Source organism: Amblyraja radiata, chromosome 1 (assembly GCF_010909765.2).
Source record: "Amblyraja radiata isolate CabotCenter1 chromosome 1, sAmbRad1.1.pri, whole genome shotgun sequence".
NCBI classification, from domain to species: domain Eukaryota; kingdom Metazoa; phylum Chordata; class Chondrichthyes; order Rajiformes; family Rajidae; genus Amblyraja; species Amblyraja radiata.
The window spans coordinates 32,700,281-32,716,964 of record NC_045956.1 but is presented as its reverse complement, the minus strand read 5'-3'; the positions used below and the strand labels follow the sequence as shown (position 1 = coordinate 32,716,964).

General features: G+C 44.8%; 1 protein-coding gene across 1 annotated transcript in view; it reads left to right on the top strand.

The window, feature by feature from the left end:
• pkd2 (polycystin 2, transient receptor potential cation channel) overlaps nt 1–16,684 on the top strand; it is an 83,083-nt gene that overhangs the window by 57,223 nt on the left and 9,176 nt on the right. Inside the window, exons 6-13 of the mRNA XM_033020164.1 lie at nt 389–617; nt 5,675–5,845; nt 5,980–6,161; nt 9,113–9,233; nt 10,351–10,449; nt 13,980–14,101; nt 14,195–14,312; nt 15,378–15,541. Of these exons, the coding sequence (XP_032876055.1) occupies nt 389–617; nt 5,675–5,845; nt 5,980–6,161; nt 9,113–9,233; nt 10,351–10,449; nt 13,980–14,101; nt 14,195–14,312; nt 15,378–15,541 (1,206 nt within the window). The remainder of the gene's footprint in view (nt 1–388; nt 618–5,674; nt 5,846–5,979; nt 6,162–9,112; nt 9,234–10,350; nt 10,450–13,979; nt 14,102–14,194; nt 14,313–15,377; nt 15,542–16,684) is intronic.

Below are 16,684 nucleotides of genomic sequence, written 5' to 3'. Positions count from 1 at the left end.
TAACCTTTAGAGATACAGCCTAGAAACAGGCCCTTCAGCCCACTAAGTCTGCGCCGACAAGCACTTTACACTAGCAATATCCTACACATGAGGGACAATTTACGATTTACCAAAACCAATTTGCCTACAAACCTGTGCTTCTTTGGAGTGTGGGAAGAAGCCGGTGCACCCGGAGAAAAGTCACAGGGAGAATGTGCAAACTCTGTACGGACAGCACCTGTAGTCGGGAATTCTGGGTTTCTGGCGCTGTAAGGCAGCAACTCTACCACTGCCCCACTGTGCCGTAAATTAAAAACAATTATATTGTAATAGAAATTCTGTTTTATGTGTTCAGTTTGTAATGATTTAATATTGCCGCTTACAGAGGTGTTTCATTTCACTTTTGCAGGTTGGTGGTGGAGTTCCCTGCGACGGGAGGTGCCCTTTCTTCATGGCAATTTCAGACGGTGAAACTTATCCGCTATGTCTCATCGTTTGACTATTTCCTGGCAGCCTGTGAAATTACTTTCTGTATTTTCATATTTTACTATATAGTCGAGGAGTTTCTGGAGATCCGTGTTCACAAGCTGCGTTACTTCAGGAGCGTCTGGAACTGTTTGGATATACTGATCATTGTGGTGCGTGGAGATTGTTTTGCTTTGTTATCTGCTTAAACCTTGAGCACAGAGGGGTTTCATGTTTATTGTCATATGAATGAGAATAGTTAGGTACAGGGACAATGATAAATCTTGCTTGAAGGAGCACCGTAGGCACATAGATTCGGAAAAATACACAAAAAACATATACAACTAAAAATGACAGTGCAGGAGTAACTCAGCGGATCAAACAGCACCTCTGGAGAACATGGATAGATTATTTTTTCTCTTTTTTTCGTGTCCATCATCAATGTTTCAAATGTTGGGCCAGGCTCTTGCACAGTGGACAGCTTTCTCGTTTGCCACCACTAGATCTTCCAGGCAGCATTGTTCACCAAGAAGTGGGCATGTCAGTAGGTGTGGCATGGATTGTACGGATGTTCCACATTCACATTCTGTGTCTGCCGCATCTGCATTATATTGGTCTTGCATAGACCCATCCCTGCACCATGGATAGGTGATATTTCACCTATCCATGTTCTTCCGAGATGCTGCTTGACCTGTTGAGTTATTCAACACTTTGTGTCTTTGTTTTTTTGTAAACCAGCAGCTCCAGTTCCTTGTGTCTACAAATGATACAACTCTGTGCACAAGATCATGAGATGAATAGGTTAAGTAAGTTCACTGTGTCTTTTACCCAGACCAGGGAAATCGTGCACTAGAGGACATGTGTTTAAAGTGAAGGAAGGAAGGAAGGAACCTGAGGTCCTTTTTTTCACAGAATGGGTAGTACTTGTATGGAACAAGCTGCTGGTGGTGGTAGTTGAGGCAGGTACTATGGCAGTGTTTAAGTCATTTAGACAAGTACATAGGATAAGTCTATTGATATATGGGCCAAGCACAGGCAGATCGGTGTAGTGCAGACGGTGTGGACAAGTTGGGCCGAAGGGCCTGTTTTCTCGCTGTATGACTATGACTAGTCTGGGTCAGAGAAACTGATGAGTTAAATATATAGAATAATATCACAATATCTCTGCTTCTTCAGGCCTGTGGTGACCAATGCCCCTCATCCTTGAGGATGGTCTATAAGCATCTGCTCAGTGCATATCTCCATATTGCCTCGGTAGATGGTTCCGAGGGACCAAACTAAATTGAGGATGTGTTGAATGTTTAAAGGATTTAACATTCCAAAGATGTGCAGGTTTATAGGTTAATTGGCTTCTGTAAATTGCCCTTGGTGTGTGGGATAGAAGAAGTGTACGGATGATTGCTAGTTGGTACGCACTCGGTGGGCTGAAGGGCCTGCTTACATACTATATCTCTAAACTAAACCCCTCGACTTGGGTGTGCAGACTTTTTTCCTTTTAGATATTTATCCAATGTCCATTTAAATGATATAATTGAATCTGCCTCATTGTTCCTAAAGCAGTGTGTTCCAGACCCTAACTGCTCACTTTTTGTTGAGAATTTATTATCACCTAGTTCTTCCTTTTGAACCACCTTCATTTTCATTCTGTTCTTGGATTTTTGATCCCTCTGCAGTGGGAATCTTTAATCTACTGCCTATATCTTTCTTGATTTTAAATGCCCTATCAGATTCCTGCTTAACCATCCCCGTTCTAAGGAGAACAACACTTGCTTCTCCAGTCTATCGACAGAACTAAAGCCTCTCATCCTTGGAATCGTCCTTGTGAATCTCTTCTAATGCCTCTTTCCTAAAGGGTGAACCTAAACCTCCAGTTGTAATCATACCATTGTATGATAAGGGATCATCTTCTGTTTCCAGTACCTCAGTTTGCATGAGAGTGGTTCTGAGCTACCATCTACCTCGGGGGTCGGCAACCAACGGTCCACGGGCCAGATCCAGCCAGGAAACCCGAAATTATCCGGCCCGCAGATGTAACACAAAACGCACACAACACTTATCTGAGAGTAGTTCTCACACACACACACAGAGCCAATTCCATATCGCAACACCTGTTGACTCACTCGTATGGCTGTATGGTGACTCCAAATTCCACTGTACTAATTGGTGCATGTGACAATAAATGTCTCGTGTCTCTTGTCCTACCCCCTCTTCCATCCTCCTGACCACCCGGAGTGAAAGCGCCCCTCCCCCCCCACCCCGGTGCCGCAGCATGTATGAAACTGAAGCGGCTTTGGCCAGGTGGTGCTGGAGTGGTTTCCTCTGGAGACCAGCGGCGGGCATCAGCGGGGTCAGTGAAGAATTCCACTCCAGCCACCCTGTTGCACTTTAGTGTAGTTTGTCGTGGGGGTAATTGTCATCCTGTTACATTTTTGTTGCGATTTAAAAAAACAAACTATAATTAATTATTTATTAACGATGGCGATTGATGTGGCCCGTCATCCGCTCGCAGACATGGGTCCTGGCTCCTATGCAGAACAAGGTTGCCGACCCCTGATCTACCTCATTGGAGATCCTTGGACTATCTTAAAACTGGACTTTACTGGGCTCTATTTTGCACTAAATGTTTTTCCCTTTATCCTGTACCTATACACTGTGGACGGCTCGATTGTAATCATGTGTAATCTGACTGGATGGTGCACAATAAAAAAGTTTTCATCTCAGTACACGTTACAATAACCTAAACTGAAGCTCAATCCGGCTTGGTATATTCAGTGTGGAGTATACCCAGATCACCCTGTTTTTCGACACCATTCAGAATTATGCCATCTGGTTTATATTCTCACTTCTCTCAGCAAAATGTAGCACTTCACATTTCTCTGCCACTCCAGCAGCATGTCCATATCTCCGTTGTTTCACCATCCTCCACACAGGTCACCAAGCCATCAAGTTGTTTTGACTCATTCATCCTGCGTTTGTTTTCTGTCCCTTCCCCTATCCTCCATCTTGCACATGGCAGCTTTTCAAGTAACTGTTGGAAAGGAAACACTACATTTTTGGTCCCCTCAATTTCCCCATCTCATAATTATCCTAAAATAATTGTTAATTTACTGACCAGGATAGTACTTTCATACAATCAGAAAGAATAGTGGCAATTGAGAGCCTTTTAGATGGGCATGTGGATTTGCAGGGATTGAAGGGACATGGATTATGTTCAGACAGAGGAGATTTAAGTTACCTTTTTAAGATTTAAGTCCACATACCTTGACTCCATACTATCCCCCTTGGTCAAATCCCTTCCCACCTATGTTCTAGACACCTCAGACACTCTCCGCCGCCTCCGCGCATTCCACTCTCTAGGCCCTCACCCCCTCATCTTCACCATGGATGTCCAGTCACTCTACACCTCCATCCCCCACCAGGATGGCCTCAAAGCCCTCCGGTTCTTCCTCGACCAGAGGAGCAACCTATACCCAGCCACTGACACCCTCCTCCGCCTAGCGTAGTTGGTCCTCACCCTCAACAACTTTACGTTTGACTCCTCCCATTTCCTCCAAACACAAGGCGTAGCTATGGGCACACGCATGGGCCCCAGCTACGCCTGCCTCTTTGTCGGGTACGTTGAACAATCCTTGTTCAATACGTACCAGGGCCCCATCCCCGACCTCTACCTCCGTTACATTGACGACTGCTTTGGGGCCACCTCCTGCACCCACACACAACTGACTGACTTCATCCACTTCACCACCAACTTCCATCCGGCACTCCAATACACCTGGACCATTTCCGACACTTCCCTACCATTCCTTGACCTCACCATCTCCATCGCAGGGGACAGACTTCTGACCGACATACACTACAAACCAACTGACTCACATGGCTATCTGGACTACACGTCTTCCCACCCTGCCCCCTGTAAAGACTCCATCCCCTACTCCCAATTCCTCCGCCTACGCCGCATCTGTTCCCAGGATGAGACGTTCCACACCAGGGCATCGGAAATGTCCTCGTTCTTCAGGGAACGGGGATTCCCCTCCGCCACCATAGATGAGGCTCGCACCAGGGTCTCATCCATACCCCGCAACACTGCTCTCTCTCCCCATCCCCGCACTCGCAACAAGGGCAGAGTCCCCCTAGTCCTCACCTTTCACCCCACCAGCCGGCAAAGACAACAAATAATCCTCCGCCATTTCCGCCACCTCCAACGTGACCCCACCACTCGCCACATCTTCCCATCTCCCCCTATGTCTGCCTTCCGCAAAGACCGCTCCCTCCGCAACTCCCTTGTCAATTCTTCCCTTCCCTCCCGTACCACCCCCTCCCCGGGCACTTTCCGTTGCAACCGCAAGAAATGCAACACCTGTCCCTTCACCTCCCCCCTCGACTCCATTCAAGGACCCAAGCAGTCGTTCCAGGTGCGACAAAGGTTCACCTGTATCTCCTCCAACCTCATCTACTGCATCCGCTGCTCTAGATGTCAGCTGATTTACATCGGGGAGACTAAGCGGAGGTTGGGCGATCGTTTCGCCGAACACCTCCGCTCAGTCCGCAATAACCTACCTGAACTCCCGGTGGCTCAGCACTTCAACTCCCCCTCCCATTCCCAATCTGACCTCTCTGTCCTGGGTCTCCTCCATTGCCAGAGTGAGCAACACCGGAAATTGGAGGAACAGCACCTCATATTCCGCCTGGGTTGCTTGCGTCCGGATGGCATGAACGTTGAATTCTCCCAGTTTTGCTAGCCCTTGCTGTCTCCTCCCCTTCCTTAACCCTCGAGCTGTCTCCTCCCATCCCCCCGCCCTCGGGCTCCTCCTCCTCCCTTTTTCCTTCTCCCCCCCCACCCCCCATCAGTCTGAAGAAGGGTTTCGGCCCGAAACGTTGCCTATTTCCTTCGCTCCATAGATGCTGCTGCACCCGCTGAGTTTCTCCAGCATTTTTGTGTACCTAGGTTGGCATAATGTCTGGTATGAACATTCTGGGGCCAAAGGGCCTGTTCCTGTGCTATACCATTCTACTTCTCTATGTTATAGAATAGATGAGGTTTTATTATGACTTTTGAAGTATCGTACTTATCAATGGATTCCAGTAATTATTTGTTCTTCCTGAAGATCGACACAAAATGCTAGAGTAACTCAGTGCATCAGGTAGCTTCTCTGGAGGAAAGGAATAGGTGATGTTTCAGGTCGCAACCCTTCTTCAGACTCTTTTTTTCTTATTTGTTCATGTTTTCCAGCTGTCGTTGGTGGCAATCTGCATCAATATTTATTGTACAGCAATAATTGAGGAGGTACTTGGAGAAATACTGGAGAACCCGACTTCATACCCCAAGCTGGAGCCTCTGACATACTTACACGTTCAGTTCAACAACATGGCAGCAGTGGTTGTGTTCTTTGTGTGGATTAAGGTATGTTAATATCAACATCTAGCTTGTTCATTGCTTCCTACGCCACTTTTTAAATTCTGTATTTTTCTTGCATGTATACATTGATCAATTGGGACTGAAATGGCTTTGTTAAATGGAACCTTTTGTTTTCACAGATCTTCAAATTCATTAGCTTCAATAAGACCATGATCCAGTTGACTTCCACCATGTCTCGCTGTGCCAAAGATGTCATGGGCTTTGCCATCATGTTCTTTATCATTTTCCTGGCCTACGCTCAGCTGGCCTACCTCGTCTTTGGTACCCAGGTTGACGACTTCAGCACTTTCCACACTTGCATGTAAGTTTCACTGGGGAGGTGGGGGTGGCTCCATTCTAAACTTCACCTGTGTTTATGTGGAGGCACAAGGAGCTGCAGATTTAGACCTTAGAGTCATTAGTTCAGAGATGCAGCGTCGACACAGGTTCTTCGACCCAACAAGTCCGCGCTGACCAGCAATCACCCCGTACTCTCACACTATCCTACACGCTAGGGACAATTTGCATCTTACAGAAGCCAATTAACCCGTAAATCTGCACGTCTTTGGAGTGTGGGAGGAAACCGGAGGAAACCCACGAAGTACAACGGGATCTGGGGGTCCTTGTTCATCAGTCTATGAAAGTAAGCATGCATGTACAGCAGGCAGTGAAGAAAGCTAATGGCATGTTGGCCTTTATAACAAGAGGAGTCGAGTATAGGAGCAAAGAGGTCCTTCTGCAGTTGTACAGGGCCCTAGTGAGATCACACCTGGAGTATTGTGTGCAGTTTTGGTCCCCTAATTTGAGGAAGGACATTCTTGCTATTGGGAGAGTGCAGCGTAGGTTTACAAGGTTAATTCCCGGGACTGTCATATGCTGAGAGAATGGAGCAGCTGGGCTTGTATACTCTGGAGTTTAGAAGGATGAGAGGGTATCTTATTGAAACATAAGATTGTTAAGGGTTTGGACACGCGAGAGGCAGGAAACATGTTCCTGATGTTGAGGGAGTCCAGAACCAGGGGCCACAGTTTAAGAATAAGGGGTAAGCCATTTAGAACGGAGTTGAGGATACACTTTTTCTCACAGAGAATTGTGAGTCTGTGGAATTCTCTGCCTCAGGGGGCGATGGAGGTCGGTTCTCTGGATACTTTCAAGAGAGAGCTAGATGGGGCTCTTAAAGAAAGCGGAGTCGGGGGATATGCAGAGGAGGCAGGAACGGGATACTGATTGGGGATGATCAGCCATGATCACATTGAATGGCGGTGCTGGCTCGAAGGGCCGAATGGCCTACTCCTGTACCTATTGTCTATTGTCACAGGGAGAACGTACAAACTCCATACAGACAGCACCCAAACCTGGGTCTCTGGCGCGGTGAGGCAGCAACTCTACCGCTGCGCCACAGTGCCATCCCAGTGCAGGAATCTTGCGTGGAACATAGTGCTGAAGTAACTCAGCGGGTCAGGCAGCATCTCCAGCAAACGTGGATAGGTGATGTTTTAAATTGGGATGCTTTGTCAGATTCCTGAAGAAGGGTCCTGACCCGAAATAATCACCTATTCATACTTGAGCACTTTCTGTTTATATATGATTGGTTATAATTTCTGACAGTGGAAAATGAATGAGAGGAATAGATTGGGTCGATGCACTTTGTCTCTTGCCCGGAGTAGGTGAACACCAGAGGACATAGGTTTAAGGTGAAGGGGAAAAGATTTCATAGGAATCTGACGGCTAACTTTTTCACACAAAGGGTGGTGGGTGTATGGAACAAGCTGCCAGAGGAAGAGTCAAGAGTGTTTTATTGTCATATGTCCCAGATAGAACAATGAAATTCTTACTTGCTGCAGCACACAGAATATGTAAACATATAACACTGTAAACAATATAATAAACAAGAGAGGAAAAAATGTTCAGTGTCTGGGTATATATACACACATACTCACGTACCTGTGTGTGTGTGTGTATATACACGCTCAAAAAACAAACATTAGTAGTGTAATAATAATAATGCAGCAAGCAAGAATTTAATTGTCCTATCTGGGACATGACAATAAAACTCTCTTGACTCTTCTCGTGTATATTGTAGTTCAGAACATATTTGAGGTCCTAGTGTTTAATAGCCTGATGGCTGTTGCGAAGAATCTGTTCCTGAACTTGGACGTTCAGGCTACTGTACCTTCTTCCCAATGGCAGGGGTGAGATGAGTGTGTGGCCAGGATGGTGTGGGTCTCTGATGATGCTAGCTGCGTTTTTGAGGCAGCGACTCCGATAAATCCCTTCGATGGTGGGGAGGTCAGAGCCGGTGATGGACTGGGCAGTGGTCACAACTTTTTGCAGTCTTTTCCGCTCCTGGGCTTTCAAGTTGCCGAACCAGGCCATGATGCAACCAATTAGTATGCTCGCTACTTTGCACCTGTAGAAGTTCAAGAGAATCCTCTTTGACATGCCGAATCTCCGTAATCGTCTCAGGAAGTAGAGTCGCTGATGTGTTTCATTTATAATTGCATCAGTGTGCTGGGTCCAGGAAAGATCGTCAGAAATATGCACGCCCAGGAATTTGAAGCTTTTGACTCAATCCACCAGTAATATAAGCAGGATTGTGGGACCTCATCCTTCCTCTTCCAAACTCCACAATCAGTTCCTTGGTTTTACTGATATTGAGAACCAGGTTGTTGTGCTGGCACCATTTGGTCAATCGGTCGATCTCACTTCTATACTCTGACTCATCACCATCTGTAATTCGTCCCACAAACTGTGGTGTCGTCGGCGAACTTGATGATGGAGTTCGCACTGTGTCCGGCTACACAGTTGCCAGAGGAAGTAATTGAGGCAGGTAATATAACAACATTTTAAAGATGCTTTGACAGGTACATGGACAGAAAAGGTTTAGAGGGATATGAATCAAAGGCTGGCAGGTGGGACTAGCGTAGATAGTGAATTTTGGTCGGCATAGGCAAGTTGGGCCAAAGAGCTGGTGTCTGTGCTCCATGACTCTATACTGAGACAGAGCATTGTGTAGCCCGGGACATTCAAATAATGGGACATTTAGCCACATCTTATTTCAAAGCTGTGATTTCAATGCCCAGCTTTTTGTTATTTACATGAATCCTTTGCGTAGGCTGCAAAATTTGTCCTGTTATCAAGAAGACATCTGCTCCATTTTATGGAATCAAGTGTGTGTTGGCTTTTTATACAGACCTCTATGGGAATAATTGGCTGAGCTTTTTGCGGGACAGTGACGAGATGTTTATTTTAGTTTTTATTTCTTTGTTGCAGCTTTACTCAGTTCCGCATCATTCTGGGAGATTTCGATTTTGCCAAAATTGAAGAAGCAGACCGGATTCTGGGACCAGTTTATTTTGCCACTTTTGTCTTCTTCATTTTCTTCATTCTTTTGGTGAGTAGTGAGCGCAGTCAAAGCTTCTAGGAGTAAAGAAATGACGATATGCCGTGTAAAAATGAAAGGGGGGCTGTTTAATTATTTTTTGTTATGGTGACCCAATAGTTCGATACATCTGTTGGGGAATTTCTTCACTGATGTCAGGAATGTGATAACTCTTGTTGATTCAGTGTGTAGCCAATTTCACTGCTCCTTCTTCCATTCAGGTTTGGCTTGGACTGCACTGGGCTATGTTAGATTTATTTGTTTGGAACAAGTGCAGTTCCATTGGAAGTTGATGTACATGATCTCAAATCTGAAACCGCAGAACAGTTAAGATTAATATGTTGGGAGACAAAGTACAGAAACAGACTCTCTCTTTCCCTCATATCTAAATCCATGCCAACCAGCAACCACGCATTTACACTCAACCCTCATTAATCCCATTTAATAAAAAATGTCCCCACATCTCCAGCTCCAGCCCAGATTTAGACTGTGATACAGCACAGAAACAGGCCCTTCGGCCCATCGAGTCCGCACCAACCAGCCATCATCCCGTACACTCACACTATCCTACACAGTAGGGACAATTTACAATTTTACCGAAGCCAATTAACCTACAAACCTGCACCTGGAAAAAACCCATGTCGTCGCAGGGAGAAGGTACAAACTCCATACCGGCAGCACCTGTAGTCCGGATGAAACCCGGGTCTCTGGTGCTGTGAGGCAGCAACTCTACTGCTGCGCAACCGTGTTGCTCCACTACTACTCGAGATAGGATCAAAAGATTCTACCACTCATTGACACATTCATTGCAATTTACAGTAGCCAATTACCTAACCTGCAAAATACTACCACCCTGTGTGCCTTTGGGGTGTAGAAGTAAACCTGAGCACCCAGGATAAAGCCGTCGCAGTCACAGAGAACGTGCAAAGTACACACAGAAGCACCAAAAGGCGGCGTGAAATGTGGGTCTCTGGTGCTGTGAGGCAACAGATCTATAGCTGTGCAATTGCTGCCAATAAAGACCGCTAGAATGTGAATCGGATAGCTCATTGTGCAGGGAGATTAGCTCGAGCTTTGTTAATACACTTTCTGAGAGAGTTCTTCAGTTGAGTTCTGCTTGTCCCACCAGAACATGTTTTTGGCCATCATTAATGACACCTACTCTGAAGTGAAAGCTGACATGGCCCAGCAGAAGAGTGAGATGGAGCTTACTGACTTTATTAAGAAGGTATTTGATTAGATTTTTTCATAATTCTAACCTTGTGTTGTCCAAAGTTTTACAGAATTTGAATGTACTGCATGGAATCTGAGAGTTGTTACGATTTAGTTTGCAGTTGTCGATAACAACGTCATCTAGCTGGTTGTTACAGTGCCCTCTATAATGTTTGGGACAAAGACCCATCCTCTGTTCTCCACAATTTTAGATTTGTAATAGAAAAAAACACATGTGGTTAAAGTGCACTTTGTCAGATTTTAATAAAGGCCATTTTTATACATTTTGGTTTCACTATGTAGAAATTACAGCTGTGTTTATACATTGTCCTCCCCATTTCAGGGCACCATAATGTATCGGACACAGCAATGTCATGTAAATGAAAGTCATGTTTAGTATTTTGTTGCATGTTACTGCTTGAAGTCTGTGATTCATGGACATCACCAGTTGCTGGGTGTGTTCAGGCCTGTATTGCAGCCATCTTTAGCTTATGCTTGTTTTGGGGGCTAGTCCCAATTGGGTTCGGATTGAGTGATTGACTTGGCCACTCAAGAATTGACCATTTTTTAGCTTTGAAAAACTCCTTTGTTGCTTTAGCAGTATGTTTGGGATCGTTGTTTTGCTTTAGAATGAACCACCGGCCAATGAGTTTTGAGGCACTTGTTTGAACTTGAGCAGATAAGATGTGTCGATACACTTCATAATTCATTATGCTATTACCATCAACAGTCGTATCATCAATGAAGATAAGTGAGCCAGTACCTTCAGCAGCCATACATGCCCAGGCCATATCACCCCCACCACCGTGTTTCACAGATGATGTGGTACGCTTTGGGCAGTTCCTTCTCTCCTCCATGCTTTGCTCTTGCCATCACTCTGATATGTTAATTTTCATCTCATCTGTCCATAAGACCTTTTTCCAGAACTGTGGTTGCTCTTTTAAGTACTTCTTGGCAAACTGAAACCTGGCCATCCTATTTTTGCTGCTAACCAGTGGTTTGCATCTTGCAGTGTAGCCTCTGTATTTCTGTTCATGAAGTCTTCTGCGGACAGTGGTCATTGACAAATCCACACCTGACTCCTGAAGAGTGTTTCTGATCTGTCGGACAGGTGTTTTGGGGAATTGTCTTTATAATAGAGAGAATTCTTCTGTCATCAGCTGTGGAGGTCTTCCTTAGCCTGCCAGTCCCTTAGTGATTAGTAAGCTCACAAGTGCTCTCTTTCTTCTTAATGATGTACCAAACAGTTGATTTTGGTAAGTCTAAGGTGTGGCTGATGTCTCTAACAGTTTTATTCTTGGTTCTCAGTCTCATCATGGCTTCTTTGACTTTCATTGGCACAACTGGTCCTCATGTTGATAAACGGCAATAAAAGTGTCCAAAGGTGATGGAAAGACTGGAGGAAAGACTAGGTGCTGAGAGCTCTCTTATACCTGCATTAAGGAGGCAATTAAACACACCTAAGCAATTACAAACACCTGTGAAGCCATGTGTCCCAGACGTTATGGTGCCCTGAAATGGGGGACTATGTATAAACACAGCTGTAACTTCTACATGGTGGAAACAAAATGTATAAAAATACCCTTCAATAAAATCTGACAATGTGCACTTTAACCACATGTGAAATTTTTCTATTACAAATCTCAAATTGTGGAGTGCAGAGGCAAATAAATAAATGATGGGTCTTTGTCCTAAACATTATGGAGGGCACTGTAAATATGTCCAAATTTACAATCCAATCTGTAATTTATGCAATTCTTTACGATGTAAAATATAAATGCTTTGCAATTTGAAATATTGTTTTTGTTCTGTTTTGCTGCTAAAGATCTTGGACAGAAGGTGTAATTAAATTGCCATCATGTTTTTGATTGAAAGATACAGCATGGAATCGGACCCTTTGGCACACTGAGTCCACGCCGACCATCAATCACCTGTTCACACTTGTTTGATGTTATTCCACTTTCTCACCCATCGTACACACTAGTGCCATCTAAAAAAGGCTAGTTAACCTACAAACCTGCACGTCTTTGGGATGTGGGAGGAAACCGGAGCACCCGGAGGAAACCCACACAATCACTGAGAACGTGCAAACTCCACACCGACAGCACCCAAGGTCAGGGTTGGTTTCTAGTGCTGTGAGGCAACAGCTCCAACAGACGTGCCCACTATGCCACCCATCATTAACTGTTCTTCATTAATTTTTTTTAATATGGAAAGATTTTGAGTGTAAATGACAGCAAGAGCTCCAAGTCGGTGTCTTTGAAAAACACCACACAGCTGAATGAATTCCTTACTACTGGTCTTGAGTCTCACAAGACATTTTGATCCAATTCCATTCCACTTGTTAGATACGTTGCCCATGTAAAGATCATCTTTGGTACACAAAAATGCTGGAGAAACTCAGCGGGTGCCGCAGCATCTATGGAGCGAAGGAAATAGGTGACGTTTCGGGCCGAAACCCTTCCACAGACTGAAGAAGGGATCCTAAAGATCTTCTTTGTTTTATTTTTCAGAGGTTTATGTCTTATTATTTCAGCATTCACTCTGTGCCATTTCATTTTGATTCAGATTGGTTAGTGACTATTCAATGCGATTTCAGTTTCCCCAAAGTACAGACAAGGACAGATATGTTGTTATTGAGCTGCTCTTGCCGCAGATTGTTTCTAAATACATTCTTGTAGCTAGCCTTTGTTTATTTCATTTATGGTATCTCCAAGTTAGCCCAGACCTTTCTCTTATCACAGATGCCGTTTAAGCTTTCAGTTAAGCATTCGATAACACTTATTTTACCTTGTTATTAGGACATTTTTCTTTGAAAAGGATCAAATATTTTATAATCCATCTCACAAGTAGAAATATTTGCACAAGCACAATTACAGATACTGGTTCTTTCAAACTAAAGCAAATCCTGAATGAGGTGAGAGATTTAAAATTGAACAGTGGTACCTGCTGTAATTGTGCTTTTAATTCAGAAGTTCAAAGGCATAAAAGATGGTACAAATACTAGTCAAGTTGTCAGAGCCGTTACTTGCTTATTCGTAAGTTCTTAAGTCATAGGAGCAGAATTAGACCATTTGGCCCCTTGAGTCTACGCCATTCAATCATGTCTGGTCCATCTTTCTCTCTTAACCCCATTTTCCTGCCTTCTCCCCGAAATCTTTGACACCCTTGCTAATCAAGAACCTGTCAATCTCTGCTTTAAAAATGCCCAATGTCTTGGCTTCCACAGCTGTCTATGGCAATGAATTCCACAGATTCACCACCCTCTGGCGAAGGAAATTCCTCCTCGTATTTCCTTTCTAAAGGAACATCCTTTTATTCCCTCTGGTCCTAGACTCTCCACATCCACTATTCGGTAAGTTTCAATGAGGTCCCCCTCCTCCTTCTAAACTCCAGCGAGTACAGGCCCAGTGCTGTCAAATGCTCATCAGACGTTAATGAATACGCCATGCTTATGGACTATTAGTTTTCAGTCTGAAGCTTCCAACAAGATTGATTGCTTTAACTCGTCAGAACTCACCAGCTGCAAACACTTCCTCTAACTAGGGATGTAGCAAGGCCATGCTGAAGCTGCGGCTAAGGAAGTCCACTGTTGATGACATCACGGAGAGTCTACGGCAGGCTGGAGGGAAACTAAATTTTGATGAATTGCGACAAGATCTGAAAGGGTGAGTAAAACATTGGTTGATAACTGGAGAACGCTTCTTCAATCAGTGTACTATCATTTCAGCCAAACTCCTTTGCCTTTGCCCTCGTCTTAGGAGGGGTCACACAGATGCTGAGATAGAAGCAATCTTCGCCAAATATGACCAGGATGGGGATCAGGAGCTGACCGAACACGAACATCAACAGATGAGGGATGACCTAGAGAAAGAGAGAGTGAGTTAACCATAAGAGTTTGTGTTGTTCAAGTGTCTACAAGCCTATCTGATTTGTTAGTGTTAGTACTTTGTAAACGAAATGTGGTGGAATCTAGAGACAAAGTACTGCAGATGTTACTTTATACCAATGATGGACACAAAGTGCTGGAGTAACTCAGCCGGTCAGGCTGATGAAGGGCCCTGATCCAAGACGTCATCTATCCGTTTTCTCCAGAGAAGCTGCTTGACCTGCTGAGTTACTCCTGCCTTTTGTCTATCTGCAGTGGTACCTCCTCTGGATGATAGATTGCTGAATTGACATATTAGTTAATTTGATTATGAAAATTAACCAATATAAAGGAAGGGAAATCTTTGTAATTTTGAGTGATGCGGGTGGAATCTTGGTATCCAGTCGGGCAACCGTACATAGAAAAACAGTGCACAGAGCACATCAAAATAAGACACAATGTCAAAATATTTTGATTGATATTTACTTTTTATGTAATGATTTAAAATGTGCATATTGCTAAAATGGAGATTTGCACTTGCATTAAGTGTTATTTCATTAAACATTGTCATTGTTTCCAGTGAGGATGGATTTCTTTAAATGGAACACTATATTGTTGAAAAAAAGAGACACACTGTGCTGGAATAACTCAGCAAGTCAGGCAGCATCTCTGGAGAATATGGATAGGTGACAGCCAAGGTATCACTGAAAATAATGGATGGATGAATTGGCTGTCGCCTATCCATTATCTCCAGAGATGCTGCCTGCCTTGCAGTTATTCCAGCACTTTGTGGGTTTTTTTCAACATTATATTGTTCCTTTTAATGGAATCCATCCTCACTGGAAACAATAACTTGCTTACATCTTACGGTGTAGTCAAATATTATATTGAATCAAGTAGCAACCTGGAGTAAAATCTGGAAATGAAGTTGACACGGGCATTAAGTGCGATGTAAGCTCATGCGTGTGTTGGCTCATGTTGCAAGCAAGGTGAGAATTGTGCGTTGTGCTTGGGTTCTGCTTCTAGGTGGTATAGATAAGTGCACAGCTTATGTGTTCAATCCCCTGGTGTTGTAGGACGACTTGGACCTGGACAGGAGCTCATTGCCTCGATCCACCAGTGGCCGAAGCTTCCCGCGGAGCATGGACGATTCAGAGGAGGAGGATGATGAAGACAGCGGTCATAGCTCAAGGAGAAGAGGGAGCAGCTCCACAGGGGTGTCCTACGAGGAGTTTCAAGTGTAAGGGTTTAGACTGGCAAACGCTTTATTCACTTGTCAACTATTTAAATTTAAGGTGGAGATTGATTTAAGGTGGAGATTGATCGGTTCTTGATTAGTAAAGGCATCGGGGGTCAAGTTCAAGTTTCATTTATTGTTACATGCACTAATTGGTACAGTGATATTTGAGTTACCATACAGCCATACGAATAAAAAGTACACAACACACAATAGAATTCAACATAAACATCCACCACAGTGGGATCAGCATTTCTCACTGTGATGGAAGGCCACAAAGTTCAGTCATCTTCCACCTTGTTCACCCTTGGTCGGGGCCTTTCAAACCCTCCGCAGTTGCCGCTAGGACGGCCCGATATACAGGCCCTCTCGCCGGGATAATCGAAACTCCGACATCGGGACGGGTCGTAACACACTCCCCATCTTTGGAGTTCCCGACTAGGCTGCTTGTTTCCGGAGACCGCGGCTTCCGATGTTAAAGTCTACAGTCCCCAAGGGGCGGAGTTCCGATGCTGGCGATCCTCGGCAAAAGATCCCAGGCTCCGCAATGTTAAAGTCTGAGCCGCCCGCGGCTAGAAGCTCCGCAGCCCGCAGCTCCACGATGTTAAAAGTCAGCAGGCCCACCGGTCGGAGCTCCAACACTGGCGATCTTCGACAGGATCCCAGGCTCCGCGATGGTAAGTCCACGCTGCGTCTGCCGCTGAAGCTCTGGTCGGAAAGGCCGTGCCAATCCAGCTGGTAGGTCGCAAGGTGGGTGAAGATGGGACATGGAGAACAGTTGCTTCTCCGCCAGGTTAAGTGACTGGGAAAAAGTTCCCCCCTATTTTTCCCTCCCCCCACATAAACTAGCCAAGAGACATTGAGACCTACATTAGAAACATACTTTAAATAATAAAAACAGACAGGCTGCTGGCGAGGCGGCCATTACAGGCGCCACAGGTGGTCAATGGGGAGAAGACAGGAGATTGGGGTTGAGAGAGGAAGATAGATCAGCCATGATTGAATGGCAGAGTCGACTTGATGGGCCGAATGGCCTAATTCTGCTCCTATGACTTATGAACTTGTGACTCCTGCCCTTACTCTGCAAGGTCACACATGGCAGATGTAATTTAACATGGAGTGTGAGCTGATTCCGTGTGGGGGGGA